The sequence below is a fragment of the Brienomyrus brachyistius genome, chromosome 7, assembly GCF_023856365.1.
Source record: "Brienomyrus brachyistius isolate T26 chromosome 7, BBRACH_0.4, whole genome shotgun sequence".
NCBI classification, from domain to species: domain Eukaryota; kingdom Metazoa; phylum Chordata; class Actinopteri; order Osteoglossiformes; family Mormyridae; genus Brienomyrus; species Brienomyrus brachyistius.
In genome coordinates this window covers 690,532-709,066 of record NC_064539.1, presented here as the reverse complement: position 1 = coordinate 709,066, position 18,535 = coordinate 690,532, and the positions used below count along the sequence as shown (strand labels likewise).

Genomic DNA, 18,535 nt, shown 5'->3' with positions numbered 1-18,535 from the left:
TGTGTAACCTAGCAACAGCAATCAAGAATACATGAACGATTCATCCCATGGTGAAGTATGGCTTATCAAAGATTTTTTTTTAAATGGTGCTCTGATCTTTCCACCTCACTGCTTTCTAATACTTAATTTTTCCCAAAATACATAAAAATTTTTAATCTTACTGGATTCAGCTGACTTTAGGTTTATTTTTGCTTCATTATAAAACAATCACAGTGAACAATCCATTTAATGTGTCCCGTTATGCCTGTATATACTTCATATGCTCTTGTCACATTTACTCAAGTGTCATGACAGCTACATTTTATAATGAATAATTTAACTGGCAAAGAACATTACAATTCTTATCAGGTTCCTTTCCCTTCAAAGGGTTTGAAATACATGAATATATTCATATTAGAGATAATGAAAACACCACATTAACATTAACACCTAAAGTTAGAGCCAATGGACACCTTCAGACCAGCTTCGCTCCTTCTGCCATGCAAGTGTCACAACTCCGGTCATACAGGTTAAGTGCTTTTTTGGGGGTGGGGTGTGCCTCAGTGGTCTTAGCCTCCGCTTTGAGCCTGGCTTTGCCACATCTGCAGGTCCTTCAGCAAGACCCATAACCCTGGATGCTGCTATGGGTGGCTGCTCTTTGCCTTCAAGCCTCCTCTCACCTGCAGTTGAGGGAGGATAAAGAGAATTTCCCCTTATGAATCAATTATCATCATCATCATCATCACCAGGACAAGGTGTGTGATAGAAGACCTCAACCCATCCATCACACCAGGTTTTTTGCCCCCTGGCCTTTGAGACAAACAGTCCCAACACTGCCGGAAGCAGGGTGTAGGGTTAGATGATAACACCATTCTGGCCATCAATGCTGATGACCCAACAGCATTGGTGTGTATAGAGTGATTGAAAAAGAGCAAAGAGATCCAAGGTCCAAGGTGTTTTAAAGAAACTTATGCCGTTTACTGGTGCAAGAATAATAAGAAATAAGCTCACCACAATGGAGGAGGAAAAAATACAACCAGACAGGATGGATAGGATTCAACCTTTGACATCCAGCCTAACCTGTTCACCCCTACACTGCCTTCCAACCATTTTTTATACCCTAAACTCCTATTATCCTGTAAACCATCCTTTAAACCTGCAAACCCAATCTACCTACTCATGCCACAAAAAAAGACAATCATTCAAATTGCATTACATATAAAACAATCTATACTGAACATAAGAAGAATTGAATCCAACCCAGAATAGGCTAAATTCCCTGTTTTGTTAATCAGGGGTAAGTGTGACAGCAACGTCTTAACTGCAAAGTTCCTAACTGCAAAAACTTTTTTACCTATAAGAAAAAACCTTCATTGCAAATCTTTGCTCTTATGACACAGTTTTCCATGTGAATCTCTGCATATCTTACCTTGGCCTATAAGGGGTTCTAGAGTACTTGGTCAAACTCAAGGACACGTATGGCATTATATTATACATTTTGTACATATTTTCAGACCAAAGGGTTGCACCACCCAAATGCTTGACAACTTATAATAATAATCAATACTTGATCCCTGTAGGGAAATTGTCTTTACACCTTCCTCAACTTGTTCTTTTTTCATGGACTAAGTTGTCTGCATAGGCCTGCCACCTGTAGTGGTGCCCACGGAGCTGGGGGTTAAGGGTCTCGCTCAAGGACCCGCAGGCTGAGGCTGGCTTTGAACCTGTGACCTTCTGATTACACGCACACAGGCTTAGCCCACAGAGCTACACACTGCCCCCAATTATGCATGTAGTTGTTCTTGTACTTTAAAAATGACAGACTTACGGCCACAACAATTAGTTTTGCTCAATACTGTAAACATTTAGAAGAACTTGAGAAATCTTAAAATCTCTCCTAGTAATACAATGTTTTTGTGATTCTAGGCCTGTGGTACAAAATCAGTCCTTCACTTATTTCCTGCCACTGTGGAAGAACAGTATAAGGAACTAGCATATTCCTTGTTTTACTTTTAAAATTGCAAACTTTGCCCCATTCCTTACAATACAGAGGTATTATGTAAAAGGCGATTTCCAGTAAGTCGACCCATCCAAATGTTTCCACACTGAAAGTGTTTGTGGTCTTTCAAACAGGAGAAACTGGCTAGTCCCCCCACCCCATAACCTAGGCTGAAATAAACAAACTTTACTAACCTACTAACAAAGAAACCTTACAAGTTTTTAACTTCAAAGTTCTTTACTGCAAAAGCTTTTTTACCCAGAGGGGAAAAAACAATTCATTACAAAACTTTGCTGTCATAACTCACTTTTACATGCAAATGCCTGCACGTCTTACCTTGGCCTTTAAGGGGTTTTACTGTATTTGGTCAAACTCAAGGACACGCCATAAACACACACCTGGCATAAGTATGAGGAAATACAATAGTATGAGAAATAAATGATTATTTGACTGTGCAAATCACAGCCTATATATTGGGGCATCACTTGAGGGACTTTACCATTTTACACTGACTTACACGGAGAGCTTTACTACTTCCAGAATGAAAGCTGTTCTCTTTCTTGTTTTCGGCCTTTTGGCCGTGGCAAATGGCAAAATTTTCACCCGATGTGATTTGGCACGGAAGCTCAAGGCTTCAGGAATGGATGGATATAAAGGGTACAGTCTGGCAAACTGTAAGTATACAACTTCATCTAAATACATCTTACATGTCAGCTGGCTAACTGCATTATTTTTGGGACGCCAATGTCAAATCTTGTTGAAAGGTACAGTTGACCAGTTACTGTCTGTTCACGTTCACATTCTGTCTTTGCCATTTCCCAGGGGTCTGTTTGGCTAAATTTGAGTCAGACTACAACACCGCAACCATCAACCGAAACTCTGATGGATCAAAGGATTATGGAATTTTCCAGATCAACAGTCGCTGGTGGTGCAATAATCATCAGACACCTACATCAAATGGTTGTGGTATCGATTGTAGTGGTGAGTAGAGAAGCCTCATCAGATACAAATGGGTAGAGTGAAAGCTCATGATCCGAAACAACCAGCCAGGTTTCAATAATGAGCATGAGAGATGGAAGACTTTGTGTTTCATAAGCTCACATTTTCATTTGTACTGTACCTTCAAATGTATAACTTTTTGCAGCACTGCTAACTGACAACATTGACGTAGCCATCCAGTGCGCCAAGCGTGTGGTCAGAGATCCCAATGGCATATCAGCTTGGTAAGAATGTATACTGTCCCTGTCTGGCTAGCATGAGGTTTAGCTGAATCTGATGAGTAACATAGCCTTTTACAGTACATGGATTCCGCCCATTCATACCGGCATTTGAGCTGATATAGGGAAGAGGTTTTCAGCTTTACATGTTTACTGCAGTCATGGGATCTGATTTGTGTCATTTTGATCATCAGGGTGGCCTGGAGGAATAATTGCAAGGGTAAAGACCTGAGCTCGTATGTTGCGGGCTGTGGGGTCTGAAGCACACTTCCTGTAGTGTACTGAGAAGACTACCACCAGAAAGCTGTTTGCTGTCTGATCATACAATTAACTAAGTGATTCGGAGGTGAATTGATCCATCCAGTGAGGAGAGTCATAATTTTACAATCTTGTCTAAAGCAGAATAGAGAAAGAAAAATATGATTAAAACAAGAACCATGTGTCAGATTGTCATGCCTTATTACCAACTGCTGATTTTGTTCTAGCTGTTCCTTATTCTCTGTTCTGACAATAGGCACTGTGTTCTTGTTTGTTTTTTCCTTTGTGCCAATCAGTGTCCTCCCTCCCATATTGAAAAATCCACCCATTCAGAAATAAAGTTCCTATTCCTTCCACTTATTGCTGTGTCATTTGATTTTCTACCATCCTGTCCAGAGTCTTACTAAACTTTGTAGATTTATATAATGAACAAATCTACAGCAAGCTGGTTGCTCAATGCATCTTTCAGCTGCTTATCCAGGGGAAACACCCTGGATGAAATGCCAGCCATCGCAGGGCACATGCATACAGCCACGTCACATGGGGCCACAATGCAAACTCCACACAGAGAGCCAAGGCAGGATTCAAACCCCCCTCTGTGAAGATGTGAGGCAGCACTGCTACCCACCAGAGCTGTAGTCAAGACCGAGTCCAAATGAGAGAGACTGTCAAGATTGGAGGTGGAGGGAGAATCCTCTTCAAGATCACTTACTGTACCTGTTTATAATTTGTGTGTGATGCTAGAGCCACAGTATACTTCTATTTTAAGATCACTATTTAGGAACAAAAAGCAAGTGCAGTGAAGCATCACTGTAGGATCAAACTAGGCCACTTTCGGCATAGTCATTTCACTTGATATCTCACTTGACACTCACCAAAGACAAAACAGCATGTAACCCCCACCCAAAGAAGGGTGCTGTACCAATGAGAGCTATGAAATTTATAAAATATTTCTGTTAAATGTCTGTATGATTTTGATTGTAAAGCCATGCAACAAAGTATATTAACCTTTCTGCATTTGCTCATCCTCTCTGGGTCCCATTTTGTAAAATCTAGCATTATGCATTATGCACTGGAATTCACAACTGTGCAAGATTCATAATGAAACCTAAAGAAAGATAGAATGTTGAATGCTATGTTTACAATTGCTGCAGCATCTCAGTAATAACTGGAATACAACATACAACATATTTTCTGTCTCTCCGAACATTTGTGCATACAAATGCAGTAAATTTAGAAAAACATGCTAACAAGAGGTTACTGGTAGCAAATTTATGCACAATGACATGAACTGGCTCTGTCCCAGAACAAGATGCTGTACATGCCACTCGGTGTCCTTTTTAATATACAGAAGTCATCAAAAGGATCATTAATGCTGACAGATTTTTATCCTTCTAATTGCTTATTCGCCGACTTTGAGTAAAACTCAGAGAGGACGTTGCACTTGTACAGCTGCCTCGTGATATTTGACTAGCACGTGGTTTGAGCTTTTCCTTCCTCTGCTGCTGCTCAAAAAAATATTGGCCTTTAGAGGAGATTTTAAGATTTCTCAAGTTCTTCTAAATGTGTACAGTATTGTGCAAAACTCATTGTTGTGTCCGTACAAGTACAAGAACAATTACATGAATCGGTTGTCAAGCATTTAGGTGGTGCAACCCTTCGGTCTGAAAATACATACAAAATGCAAACAAACTTTGCAGTTATTCCCCAATACAATGTTTTTGTGATTCTAGGTCTGTGGTACAAAATCAGTCCTTCACTTATTTCCTGCCACTGTGGAAGAACAGTATAAGGAACTAGCATATTCCTTGTTTTACTTTTAAAATTGCAAACTTTGCCCCCCCCCCCCCCCCCCACAATACAGAGGGATTTTGTAAAAGGCGATTTCCAGTAAGTCGACCCATCCAGATGTTTCCACATCAAAAGTGTTTGTGGTCTTTCAAACAGGAGAAGTTGGCTTGTCCCCCCACCCCATAACCTAGGTTGAAATAAACAAACTTTACTAACCTACTAACAAAGAAACCTTACAAGTTTTTAACTTCAAAGTTCTTTACTGCAAAAGCTTTTTTACCCAGAGGGGAAAAAAACAATTCATTACAAAACTTTGCTGTCATACAGTAACACACTTTTCTATGCAAATGCCTGTATGTCTTACCTTGGCCTTTAAGGGGTTTTAGCGTATTTGGTCAAACTCAAGGACACGCCCTAAACACACACCTGGCATGAGTATGAGGAAATAGAAGAATGTTTCTCTTTATAAGAAATGAATGATTATCTAACAGTGCTAATCAAAGCCCTCGTCTTTACAGTGGGGCATCGCTGGAGGGACTTTACATTTTGCATGTATTTTCTCAGAGATTGCTACAATTCTAGAATCCAGCACTGACGTAGCCATCGCATGTGCCAAGCATGTGGACAGAGACCCCAGTGGGCAGGAACCTCTGTAGGCTCAGGAACAGATGGAGCAGGAGCCTCAGGGTCGGGCGGGGCAGAAGCCTCAAGGACAGGCAGAGCAGGGGCCACAGGAACGGGCTGAGCAGGGACAGGCAGAGCAGGAAACTCTGGGGGTTCAGGAATCACGGAGGGCGGAGCAGGGCCTTGGCAGTCAGCGTTGCCCGTTTAGGGATCTTGGGGACCCGGGAGACGGCATCCCCAACCGACCTGGCCCCTTTAAGAGCCAGGCACGTCCCTAGAAAGGGGTGAGCGGCTGGTGCTGGAAAGGAAGCGGCAGCAATGCAAGCATCAGACTCCCGCTTGTGCAAAGCAGCAGTGGTCATGGCAGGGCTGAACACTGCTGGGTCCAGAATCAGGAGGAGCGTTTCCCGACATCTGGCAGGGGAAGGAGCGGAGATCAGAGCAGCCCCTAGGAAGATGTTATTCTGTCAGACTGGGTGCATGGAGCAGGGAAGCAGGAGAGGAACACGTTGGACTGAGTAGATTGTATTGACTCTCCTCACTCAATGGATCGATTCACCTCCGAATCACTTAGTTAACTGTATGATGGCACACCTGTCCAACTGCTCGTTGACACAAATTACTGATCAGCCAATCACATGGTGGCAACTCAATGCATTTAGGCATGTTGACATGGTCAAGACGAACCGCTGCAGTTCAAACCGAGCTTCAGAATGGGGAAGAAAGGTGATTTAAGTGATTTTGAACGTGGCATGGTTGTTGGTGCCAGACAGGCTGGTCTGAGTATTGCAGAAACTGCTGATATTCTGGGATTGTCACGCACAACCATCTCTAGGGTTTACAGAGAATGGTCCAAAAAAGGGAAAACATCCAGTGAGCGGCAGTTCTGTGGGCGAAAATGCCTTGTTGATGCCAGAGGTCAGAGGAGAATGGCCAGAGTGGTTCGAGCTGATAGAAAGTCAACAGTAACTCAAATAACCGCTCGTTACAACCAAGGTATGCAGAAGAGCATCTCCGAACGCACAACATGTCGAACTTTGAGGCAGATGGGCTACAGCAGCAGAAGACCACACCGGGTGCCTCTCCTGTCAGCAAAGAACAGGAAACTGAGGCTACAATTCGCATAGGTTCACCAAAATTGGACAATAGAAGATTGGAAAAATGTTGCCTGGTCTGATGAGTCTCGATTTCTGCCGTGACATTCGGATGGTAGGGTCAGAATTTGGCATCAGCAACATGAAAGCATGGATCCATCCTGCCTTGTATCAACGGTTCAGGCTGGTGGTGGTGGTGTAATTGTGTGGTGGACATTTTCTTGGTACACTTTGGGCCCCTTAGTACTAATTAATCATCGTTGCAACGCCACAGCCTACCTGAGTATTATTGCTGACCTTGTCCATCCCTTTATGACCACAGTGTACCCATCTTCTGATGGCTACTTCCAGCAGGATCATTCACCATGTAATAAAGCTCGAATCATCTCAGACTGGTTTCTTGAACATGACAATGAGTTCACTGTACTCAAATGGCCTCCACAGTCACCAGATCTCAATCCAATAAAGCACCTTTGGCATGTGGTGGAACGGGAGATTCGCATCATAGATGTGCAGCCGACAAATCTGCAACAACTGTGTGATGCTGTCATGTCAATATGGACCAATATCTCTGAGGAATGTTTCCAGTACCTTGTTGAATCTATGCCACGAAGGATTAAGGCAGTTCTGAAGGCAAAAGGGGAACCAACCCAGTACTAACAAGGTGTACCTAATAAATTGGTCAGTGAGTGTATTTTTGAGAGGCATCTGGCTGCAGAAGGGCCTGACAGCGCGTGTCCTCTGTCAGGCCCCTTCCACTCTCAAGCCCCTACGTCATTTCCGTTCGAACGACAAATCTTCTTGTCGCGAGCTATAAGAATCCATCTTGTCGTGCGGATAATTCTGAAGTCGTGGAATGTATGACTTAACTATTTAAAAATTAATTATCACATCGAAATACGCCTGTGTTGAACTCATCGCCTTAGTACAGGCAACTCATGTTTACCTTAAAAAAGTCCTAAGAGTAGTGCTCGGTCACATAAAAAAGTCAGCCAAAGACAAAGTAAACTTTATAGTCATCTCAGCTACTGTATATACAAATATATAGAGAGGCAAGACGACGTGACTCCGACGTGACTTACCGTTATCAGGAGTGGCAAGATGGACTTCATAACTGAATATTACACTGAAGAAGAGAAAGATACCATTGTCTATCCCTTTTTTTCAATTTTCAAATGTTTCAAAGACATGCATTTGTTTTTAGAAAACACAGCCGACAAGAGCTTAATCGTGTTTTGTGGTTTAGCGTAGTAGGTTCACTGTACAGTACATTGTTATTGTCACAACCGATCGTTCAGACCTCGTGGACCACGCCCACTTCATTTATCTCGTGTGAATCCCGCTTGTTACCAGCTTTCCTGTTTGATCTTGTTTGTCTTGTGTATTTCAGTGTGTTCTATTTCATTCTCCAGATCTGTCGTTGTTGTTGCTACGTGCCTTGTTCCCTGTGATTCCCTTTTTACCCTGATTAAACCCCGTTTATTCGCATTCACGGCTCCCTTCGCCTGCTTCTCCGCACCCGATGTCAGTTATTTTTTATATTAGTCATATATATGCATCTGTTTTTAGTGAAAAATCCTTAATCACTGATTGCAGTTGTCATGCCCGGCCCGCTCCTCCTGTGTGCCACGCCCCCTGATTACCCACGTGTTTTCTCCCGATTGTACCCAGCTGTGTCTAGTTAATTTGATCAGTCCTGTGTATTTCAGTCCGTGCCTTGCCTGAGTCCATTGTCTGTCATTGTGGTTATTACCTTGTGAGCGTATTCGTGCGATGTTCCCTAGTCCTCGTCAGTTTAATAAATCCCCGTTTGCCCTGATCTTGCCGGCTCGCCTGCCTCTTTGCTCGTCGCCCCGTCCTTGCGCCTCACCCGCACCGCACGCGCGTGACAGCAGTACTGTAAATTATTGTATATTTTCAAAGATCTGTTATTTGTATATAGTATTTGTTGTCATTTCATAAAGTAGTTCATATATTTAAGTGTTTTATACTGTATTCTGTTGACATCCTGTTTGGTTTGAAAAATAAACCTTTTGCTGTTTTGTGAGGATTTTTTTATTATTAAAAACAACATAGTTTCTATATAACTAGAATAGTAGTTTTTCTTGTAGAAATTTAATTCTCATCGGCTCCTTAGAAAAAAATTTACATAGTAAAAATATTGTATTATGGCCAGTACCAAAGCACAACTTTTTACTGGCAATCGTTTATTTAAATTAGGCAATTACGCAACTGTTTCAACTTCACATTATATTATTGTCTTCACAATATAATTAAAAATATTTTTATTTGTTTTTTTATTAAAAAATGACTTCGTCATATGTTTACATAATATTGAGGTATGTATTAATATGTGATATATAGTGTAATACACGGTAAGAAAGTTCTAATTAGCTATTTAGGCACACTACACTCTAAATCTATGTTGGAACACTGGACTCTAGACATCGTTATTAAAATGATGTTATTACTTGGGCACATATCTTGGGTAAAACAAATACGTTTTGTCAATAACCAATAACGCACAAAACATGTTTATTAGATTATGACTTAAAAGTTTCCGTATAAACATTGAAATGCTGACATTATTAAAGTACAATATTTGACGGAATAAATATGGCACAAGAAAATAATGATTTAAGTACATATTAGCTATAGTCTGATGTCTCACAATAATAACACATACAGTAGCACTACATTTATTTACACACACATATGTACAACTATATTGTTCAGGTTTGAGACGTATTCCCTCGTTTAAACAGAAATTACGTATTGGGGTTTGTCAAGACGGATTTGTCCACAGGACGGATTGTTTGTTTGTCTCTTGGAAAAAATAATCTCTCTCCAAATCTGCTGAAATATAAAGCAACAACACACAACAGCGTGTTCATGGAGGCAGCCATGTTTGAATGGGAGATCGTCACCTCGGAATTTCCGGATAATCTGTCGTTTTAACGGAAATGACGTAGGGGCTTGAGAGTGGAAGGGGCTTGACAGGGGACACGCGCTGTCAGGCCCCTTCTGCAGCCAGACACTCGTGGTATTTTTCCTCATTGTGATGAACCAAATGTGATACATTCAGCTCAAGGCTTGAATAGGTAGCTGACTGCTTATTTGAATCAGAAGTTTTGTTAAATCAGCACTACTGAAAAACATATTATATGATGTATCTTTAGGACATCATCACCACCCCACCCAAAAGAATGTGATTGGGCACCGATGACCAAATGTGTTACTATTTATGTAATTTAACAATGAAGGTACTGTGCAAGATTCATAATGAAACCTAAAGAAAGAATGTTGAATGCTATGTTTACAATTGCTGCAGCATCTCAGTAATAACTGAAATACAACATACAACATATTTTTTGGCTCTTGGAATATTTGTGCTTACAGGGCAATAAATTTACAAAAACATGCTATTAGAGGATTACCGGTAGCAAATTTAGTGCAGAATGACATGAACTGACGCTGTCCCTAATCCGCAAACTGTACATACTACTTGCCTGAGAAACATGAGAGGAGAGCATTTCTGATCCTGGATTTGCTCTATGGGGCCTCATATGAAATTCCTCCAGCACTAAAAACTCTTTCAACTGGTGCTGAAGATGCAGGGACAGGCAGCATGTACAGCAACATGCAAATGTTCAGAACAGAAGTGGATTAAAAAAATAAAATAAACGCAGCTGCACTCAGTCAAGACCAATTAGAATATTTGAAGGAACCAAAGGCCAAGACTGAGACAAGTCCAGGTGCTAATACCAACGAGACTGAGACAAGTCCAAGACAACAGAGAACCATCCTAAGACTGAACTGGAGTATTACAGCCCTTAGATTTAAGTTCTTCATAATGTGTACAGCAGGGGTGTCAAACTCAATCACACAGGGGGCCAAAACTCAAAGCACACTTTAGGTCGCAGGCTGAACAGGATAAACATTTATTGAAGAGACTAAAACTAAACATTTTTTTTGAATATAAATATGACTCGAAACAGACAGGATACAATATTATTCCAAAATAAATAAACTTAAACTTAAAATAACAATATTTTGCTCTCCGTAAAAATATCTCCTGTCAAAATTCCGAATATGAATATGCGGCAAAAATCTGAAAATATAAATAAAAATTTTGCGTTTAAGTGAAAGTTAAAATAATAACAAATTCAAACATTCCATTTTCGTTGCTCTTGTGCCATTCTGTCAGAGCTGGATGTATGACGTCTTTTATTGGTAACATTGTTTATGTTTGGGGTAAGGTTCTGTGTTGTGGAGATTCACTCTCAGCCACATTAGATCCTTGAGTTTGACATATGAGGTGTACAGTATTGAGCAAAACTCATTGTTGTGTCCGTAAGGCTATCATTTTTAAAGTATGAGAACAATTACAAGCATCAGTTCTCAAGCATTTGAGTGGTGCAACCCTTTGGTCTGAAAATGCATACAAACTTTGTGGATATTCTATTTCCTCATACTCATGCCAAGTATGTGTCTATGGCATTATATTAGGGCCACATTCCTGACATTTGAGAGAAATGTTTTGGCTCTGTAGTATGAGGAAACAGAATAGTATCATAAATAATGATTATTTGACTGTGCAAATCACAGCCTATATATTGGGGCATCACTTGAGGGACTTTACCATTTTACACTGACTTACACGGAGAGCTTTACTACTTCCAGAATGAAAGCTGTTCTCTTTCTTGTTTTCGGCCTTTTGGCCGTGGCAAATGGCAAAATTTTCACCCGATGTGATTTGGCACAGAAGCTCAAGGCTTCAGGAATGGATGGATATAAAGGGTACAGTCTGGCAAACTGTAAGTATACAAATTCATCTATATACATCTTACATGTCAGCTGGCTAACTGCATCATTTTTGGGACGCCAATGTCAAATCTTGTTGAAAGGTACAGTTGACCAGTTACTGTATGTTCATGTTCACATTCTGAATTCGTCTGTCTTTGCCATTTCCCAGGGGTCTGTATGGCTAAATGGGAGTCAGACTACAACACTGCAGCCACCCACAAAAACCCTCATGGATCAACGGATTATGGCATTTTCCAGATTAACAGTCGCTGGTGGTGCAATGACTTTAAAACCTCTCGTGCCAAGAATGGCTGTGGCATCAATTGTAACCGTAAGTAAAGACATTCATCATGTGCAGTAGGATTAGAAGGGTGGTATGTCATTAATTCATTCATTCATCCATCCATCCATCGTCTATTCACTTACCCAGTACACAGTCACAGCGGACCCTGAAGTCTATTGTACCCCATTCTGTCTGAGATCATTGAAACTTAATGCCAAAAGTATGAGAAATGGGGCACTTGACACACAGGGCTCCCTGAAAGGCTTGTGTGGTCAAATTATAAAAAGGCTCTCATTTTAGTACACTTTTAAAATTCCCCCACATGTGACTCTAGTTACTTCTAAGAATGAGAAAAGCTCAGCCCCGTATATGTGGGTAAATGTGTGAATAACATGAAACTATTTGACTGCAGGGCATGGGCCAGAGTGTGGCGCACTGGGTTAGGATGCTGAGTTTGGAAGGTTGCTGGTTCAAATCATGAGGATGGTAGAGTGATTTCACCACTCATGTGCAAGGCCCTTATTCCCAGTTACTCTAGGGGCCGGTTGCTTTCTCAAATATATGTTGCTTTGGATTGTCTGCTGAATAATCAAAGATGCATGTGTACATTACACCTTCAAAGACCTGACTGGCAACATGGTCCCCTGGTCATTCTCCTGCAGAACTGCTGACTGACAACATTGACGTTGCCATCAAGTGTGCCAAGCTTATGGTCAGCCACCCCAAAGGGATGGCAGCCTGGTAAGAGCTAGTGTTTGATTAGCACAACTGGTGGAACAATGTTCAGTTTTTATTGTCTTTCTGAATTATGCGGGTACGGAGTCCCACACATTACTGTATATATTCAAGTATTATTGTCTGGTACTTGGGTAACACAGTGAGCTTCTTCTGCCACACTAAGGTAGAATTTGCATTATTATTGCTGTTCTGACAAACCTCTGAATTATGTTCCATTGTCCCTTTGCTAATTTGTGTCATATCGGCCATCAGGGTGGCCTGGCGGAATCACTGCCGGGGTGGCGACCTGAGGCAGTACACTGCAGGCTGTGGGGTCTGAATCAAAACGCCCAGGAGCCAGAACATGCCCGTCGTGGGACTACTTGCTGATACTGAAGATGAATATTTTCTTCAAACCACTTATGGGGCCACTGTATGGAAATGATCAGACTTTCTTAAACATATTTGAACAGTCACTGTCCCTTTGAACAATAATATATCGATAAAGAGTGAGGGTAACATGTTTATCCAGTGGGTGGCAGTAATAGGCCATGGTGTATGTAACCTAGCAACAGCAATCAAGAATACATGAATGATTCATCCCATGGTGAAGTATGGCTTATCAAAGATTTTTTTTTTAAATGGTGCTCTGATCTTTCCACCTCACTGCTTTCTAATACTTAATTTTTCCCAAAATACATTAAAAAATGTTAATCTTACTGGATTCAGCTGACTTTAGGTTTATTTTGGTTTCATTATAAAACAATCACAGTGAACAATCCATTTAATGTGTCCCATTGCATACTTCATACTCTTTAATCTTGTCACATTTACTCAAGTGTCATGACAGCTACATTTTATAATGAATAATTTAACTGGCAAAGAAAATTACAATTCTTATCAGGTTCCTTTCACTTCAACGGGTTTGAAATACATGGATATATTCATATTGGAGATAATGGGAACACCACATTAACATTAACACCTAAAGTTAGAGCCAATGGACACCTTCAGACCAGCTTCGCTCCTTCTGCCGTACAAGTGTCACAACTCCAGTCATACAGGTTAAGTGCTTTTTTGGGGGTGGGGTGTGGCTCAGTGGTCTTAGCCTCCGCTTTGAGCCTGGCTTTGCCACATCTGCAGGTCCTTCAGCAAGACCCATAACTCTGGATGCTGCTATGGGTTTCATTACAAACATTTGCTCTTATGACAGTTTTCCATGTGAATTTCTGCACATCTTACCTTGGTCTGTAAGGGGTTCTATAGTACTTTGTCAAACTCAAGGACATGTGTAGCGTTATATTATTGTCACATTCGCCGGTGACGTGGGTAATCGCTCGGGCAGGAAATAGGCAGGAAGCAGGCAGGATCGGGGAAAACAGGGATTTATTTGGGTAACAGGCTGAAGGAAACATCTCACACAGACTAACATCAATGACAGATGAGGAACTGAGGTAAGACACGGACTGAAATAGACAGGACGGAGCAAAATAACTAGACACAGCTGGGTACGATCAGGGAAGCACACGTGTGCCACGCCCTCCTGATTATCCATGTGTGCTGTCTATTTCAGTCCGTGTCTTACCTCAGTTCCTGGTCTGTCATTGATGTTAGTCTGCGTATGATGTTTCCTGCTTCCCGTCGACCCAATAAATCCCCGTTTGCCCAACTTTGCCTGCCTCCAGCCTGCTTCCCCGTCTTCGACAGATCGTGACAATTATACATTTTGTACGTGTTTTCAGACCAAAGGGTTGCACCACCCAAATGCTTGACATTATGACTTATGCATGTAATTGTTCTTGTACTTTAAAAATGATAGACATACGGACACAACAATGAGTTTTGCTCAGTACTGTAAACATTTAGAAAAATTTGAGAAATCTTAAAATCCCTCCTAAAGGGCAATTTCTTTTTTTTGTAAATAGCATCAGAGGAAGGAAAAATTCAAACCACGTCCTAGTCAAATATCACGAGGCAGCTGTACAAGTGCAACGTTCTCTCTGAGTTTTATCCAACGTCACCGAATGAGCAATTAAAAGGATAAAAATCTTTCAGCGTTTATGTTCATTTTTAAGTAATACTGATGATTCCGCCCATTCATATCAGTTTTTGAGCTGATATAGGGAAGAAGTTTTCAGCTTTTCATGTTTATTGCAGTCCTGGGATCTGATTTGTGTCATTTTTATCATCATGGTGGCCTGGAGGAATAATTGCAAGGGTAAAGGCCTGAGCTCGTACCTTGTGGGCTGTGGGGTCTGAAGCACACTTCCTGTAGTGTACTGAGAAGACGACCACCAGAAAGCTGTTTGCTCTCTGATCCATCATAAAGTTAACTTAATTCGGAGGTGAGTCGATCCATCCAGTGAGGAGAGTCATAATTTTACAATCTTGTCTAAAGCAGAATAGAGAAAGAAAAATATGATTAAATGTTGACAAGAACCATGTGTCAGATTGTCATGCCTTATTACCAGCTGCTGATTTTGTTCTAGCTGTTCCTTATTCTCTGTTCTGACAATAACAACAACAACAACAAATTTATTTTTATATAGCGCATTATCACAACATTACATTGTCTCAAAGCGCTTTACAGTATCCTCACCCAAAGCCCCCAGTGAGTAAGCCATAGGCGACAGTGGCAAGGAAAAACTCCCTAGAAGGAAGAAACCTTGAGAGGGACCAGACTCAAAGGGGGAGCCCATCCTCCAGGGGCCGGCAGGGATAGTCAAATAGAGAGAGGAGAGCAAGGAAGATAAGCCAATGCCGAAGCCGAGTCTTCTTCCAATTGCCAGGCAACCAGAGGTAAGGCAGCGGGTCATACATGGAAGATCAGAACGGCGAGCTGGATGCAGGGACGTCACTGGTGGTGGTCGGGTGTGCTGGATATCTTGATAGATTGAGGTCTCCAGGCATCACCCCCCAGGAGGAGTAGGGGAAATAAAATGTACAATTAGGCATAGTAGAGGAGGCTATTGGCAGTGCTAAAAGCTAGGTGAGTACAATATGAAGTGCAATCTGCAAGCTCCGGCAGATATGGCTATGGCAGCATCAGTAGGAGGGAGAGGCAAGTGGGAATGCCGGCATGGGGAGTCCCTGAAATGTCAGCACTCCAGTTCCACAAGAGATTGCAAAGCTAGAGTGACAGCACTGACAATCCAGTTCATCCAAAGTCAATGGCACCGATCCCCACCCAGCTCTACACCTCACACTACAGGTCTGACTGGGAGTGAAGAGTTAGCTAGGGCTAGAACTAGTGTCCCTATACGCTAAACTAAACAGGTGTGTTTTTAGTCTGGACTTGAATATTGAGAGTGAACCTGAAACCCGCACATCCGGTGGAAGACCATTCCACAGCAGAGGAGCTTTGTAGGAGAAAGCTCTGCAGCCTGCCGTAGCTCTTTCTACCCTAGGCACTAACAGATATCCCATGGCTTGAGAGCGAAGCAAGCGTGGAGGGTTGTATGTGGTCAGCAGTTTACTAAGGTATTCTGGTGCAAGGCCATTTAGTGCTTTATAAGTTAATAGCAGTATTTTATAGTCAATTCGAGACTTAACTGGCAGCCAATGAAGAGAGGATAAGACCGGTGTAATATGATCAAATTTTTTAGTGTTTGTTAGAACTCTGGCTGCAGCATTCTGTACCATCTGAAGTTTATGCAAGGATCCAGACGGGCAACCCGATAGGAGGGCATTACAGTAATCCAGTCTGGAACTTACGAAGGCATGTTTTAGTTTTTCTGCATCATTAAGTGAGAGCATCTTACGAAGCTTGGCTATGTTCCGTAGATGATAAAATGCAGTTCTAGTAATACTTCTTATGTGAGCATCATAAGCATTCTTATGATGCTCTACCAGGCCTCTACTGCAACTGTCTTCTGTTCCTGCTTGTTCTTGGGGCATTTCCCCTTCAGTTTTGTCTTTAGCAAGTGAAATACACGCTCAATCGGATACAGGTCAGGTGATTGACTTGGCCATTGCATAATATTCCACTTCTTTGCCTTAAAAAACTCTTTGGTTGCTTTCGCAGTATGCTTCAGGTCATTGTCCATCTGCACTATGAAGCACCGTCCAATGAGTTCTGAAGCATTTGGCTGAATATGAGCAGATAATATTTCCCGAAACACTTCAGAATTCATCCTGCTGCTTTTGTCAGCAGTCACATCATCAATAAATACAAGGGAACCAGTTCCAGTGGCAGCCATACATGCCCACGCCATGACACTACCACCACCATGCTTCACTGATGAGGTGGTATGTTTTGGATCATGAGCAGTTCCTTCCCTTCTCCATACTCTTCTCTTCCCATCACTCTGGTACAAGTTGATCTTTGTCTCATCTGTCCATAGGATGTTGTTCCAGAACTGTAAAGGCTTTTTTAGATGTTGTTTGGCAAACTCTAATCTGACCTTCCTGTTTTTGAGGCTCACCAATGGTTTACATCTTTAGTTGAACCCTTTGTATTCACTCTGGTGAAATCTTCTCTTGATTGTTGACCTTGACACACATACACCTACTTCCTGGAGAGTGTTCTTGATCTGGCCAACTGTTCTGAAGGGGTTTTTCTTCACCAGGGAAAGATTTCTTCGGTCATCCACCACAGTTGTTTTCCATGGTCTTGCAACTCTTTTGGTGTTGCTGAGCTCACCGGTGCGATCTTTCTTTTTAAGAATGTTCCAAACAGTTGATTTGGCTACACCTAATGTATTTGCTATCTCTCTGATGGGTTTGTTTTTATTTTTCAGCCTAATGACGGTTTGCTTCACTGATAGTGACAGGTCTTTGCATCTCATATTGAGAGTTGACAGCAATGGATTCCAAATGCAAATAGCACACTTGAAATGAACTCTAGACCTTTTATCTGCTCCTTGTAAATTAGATAATGAGGGAATGACACACACTTGGCCATGGAACAGCTGAGCAGCCAATTGTCCCATTACTTTTGGTCCCTTAAAAAGTGGGTGGCAGATATACAAACTGCTGTAATTCTTACACCGTTCACCTGATTTGTATGTAAGTACCCTCAAATTAAAGCTGAAAGTCTGCAGTTAAAGCACATCTTGTTCGTTTCACTTCAAATCCATTGTGGTGGTGTATAGAGCCAAAAAGATTAGAATTGTGTCGATGTCCCAATATTTATGGACCTCACTGTATTTAAACAGTCGCTGTCACTTTGAACAATGACATATCAATAAAGAGTGAAGTTAACATGTTTATCCAATGGGTGGCAGTAATAGGCCATGTTGTGTGTAACCTAGCAACAGCAATCAAGAATACATGAACGATTCATCCCATGGTGAAGTATGGCTTATCAAAGATTTTTTTTAAATGGTCCTTGCCAACCTCTGATCTTTCCACCTCACTGCTTTCTAATACTTCATTTTTCGCAAAATACATAAAAAAATCTTAATCTTACTGGATTCAGCTGACTTTAGGTTTATTTTTGCTTCATTATAAAACAATCGCACTGAACAATCCATTTAATGTATCCCATTATATATATTTCATATGCTCTTGTCACATTTACTCAAGTGTCATGACAGCTACATTTTAAAATGAATAATTTAACTGGCAAAGAACATTACAATTCTTATCATGTTCCTTTCCCTTCAAAGGGTTTGAAATACATGGATATATTCATATTAGAGATAATAAAAACACCACATTAACATTAACACCTAAAGTTAGAGCCAATGGACACCTTCAGATCAGCTTCGCTCCTTCTGCCATGCAAGTGTCACAACTCCGGTCATACAGGTTAAGTGCTTTTTTG

At 41.3% G+C, this 18,535-nt stretch overlaps 3 protein-coding genes and 1 long non-coding RNA gene across 4 annotated transcripts in view; 3 read left to right on the top strand and 1 right to left on the bottom strand.

Annotated features, from left to right (window-relative positions):
- Window positions 1–18,535, top strand: part of LOC125746672 (lysozyme C II-like) — a 93,850-nt gene that overhangs the window by 2,235 nt on the left and 73,080 nt on the right. The gene's annotated exons all lie outside the window — the stretch shown is intronic.
- On the bottom strand, window positions 217–16,588 carry LOC125746676 (uncharacterized). Its single transcript, XR_007399032.1, has 3 exons — window positions 15,587–16,588; window positions 15,007–15,160; window positions 217–659 (listed from the first exon to the last, which is right to left on the bottom strand). It is a non-coding gene; the product is annotated as an uncharacterized LOC125746676 (long non-coding RNA).
- On the top strand, window positions 2,182–3,802 carry LOC125746675 (lysozyme C-like). The gene is made up of 4 exons (XM_049020973.1): window positions 2,182–2,652; window positions 2,801–2,959; window positions 3,123–3,201; window positions 3,390–3,802. The coding sequence occupies exons 1-4, from the start codon at window positions 2,520–2,522 to the stop codon at window positions 3,454–3,456; spliced, it is 438 nt and encodes a 145-aa protein (XP_048876930.1). The 5' UTR covers window positions 2,182–2,519; the 3' UTR covers window positions 3,457–3,802.
- On the top strand, window positions 11,579–13,650 carry LOC125746673 (lysozyme C II-like). The gene is made up of 4 exons (XM_049020971.1): window positions 11,579–11,779; window positions 11,938–12,099; window positions 12,714–12,792; window positions 13,042–13,650. Exons 1-4 carry the CDS (start codon window positions 11,647–11,649, stop codon window positions 13,106–13,108), a joined length of 441 nt encoding a protein of 146 aa, XP_048876928.1. The 5' UTR covers window positions 11,579–11,646; the 3' UTR covers window positions 13,109–13,650.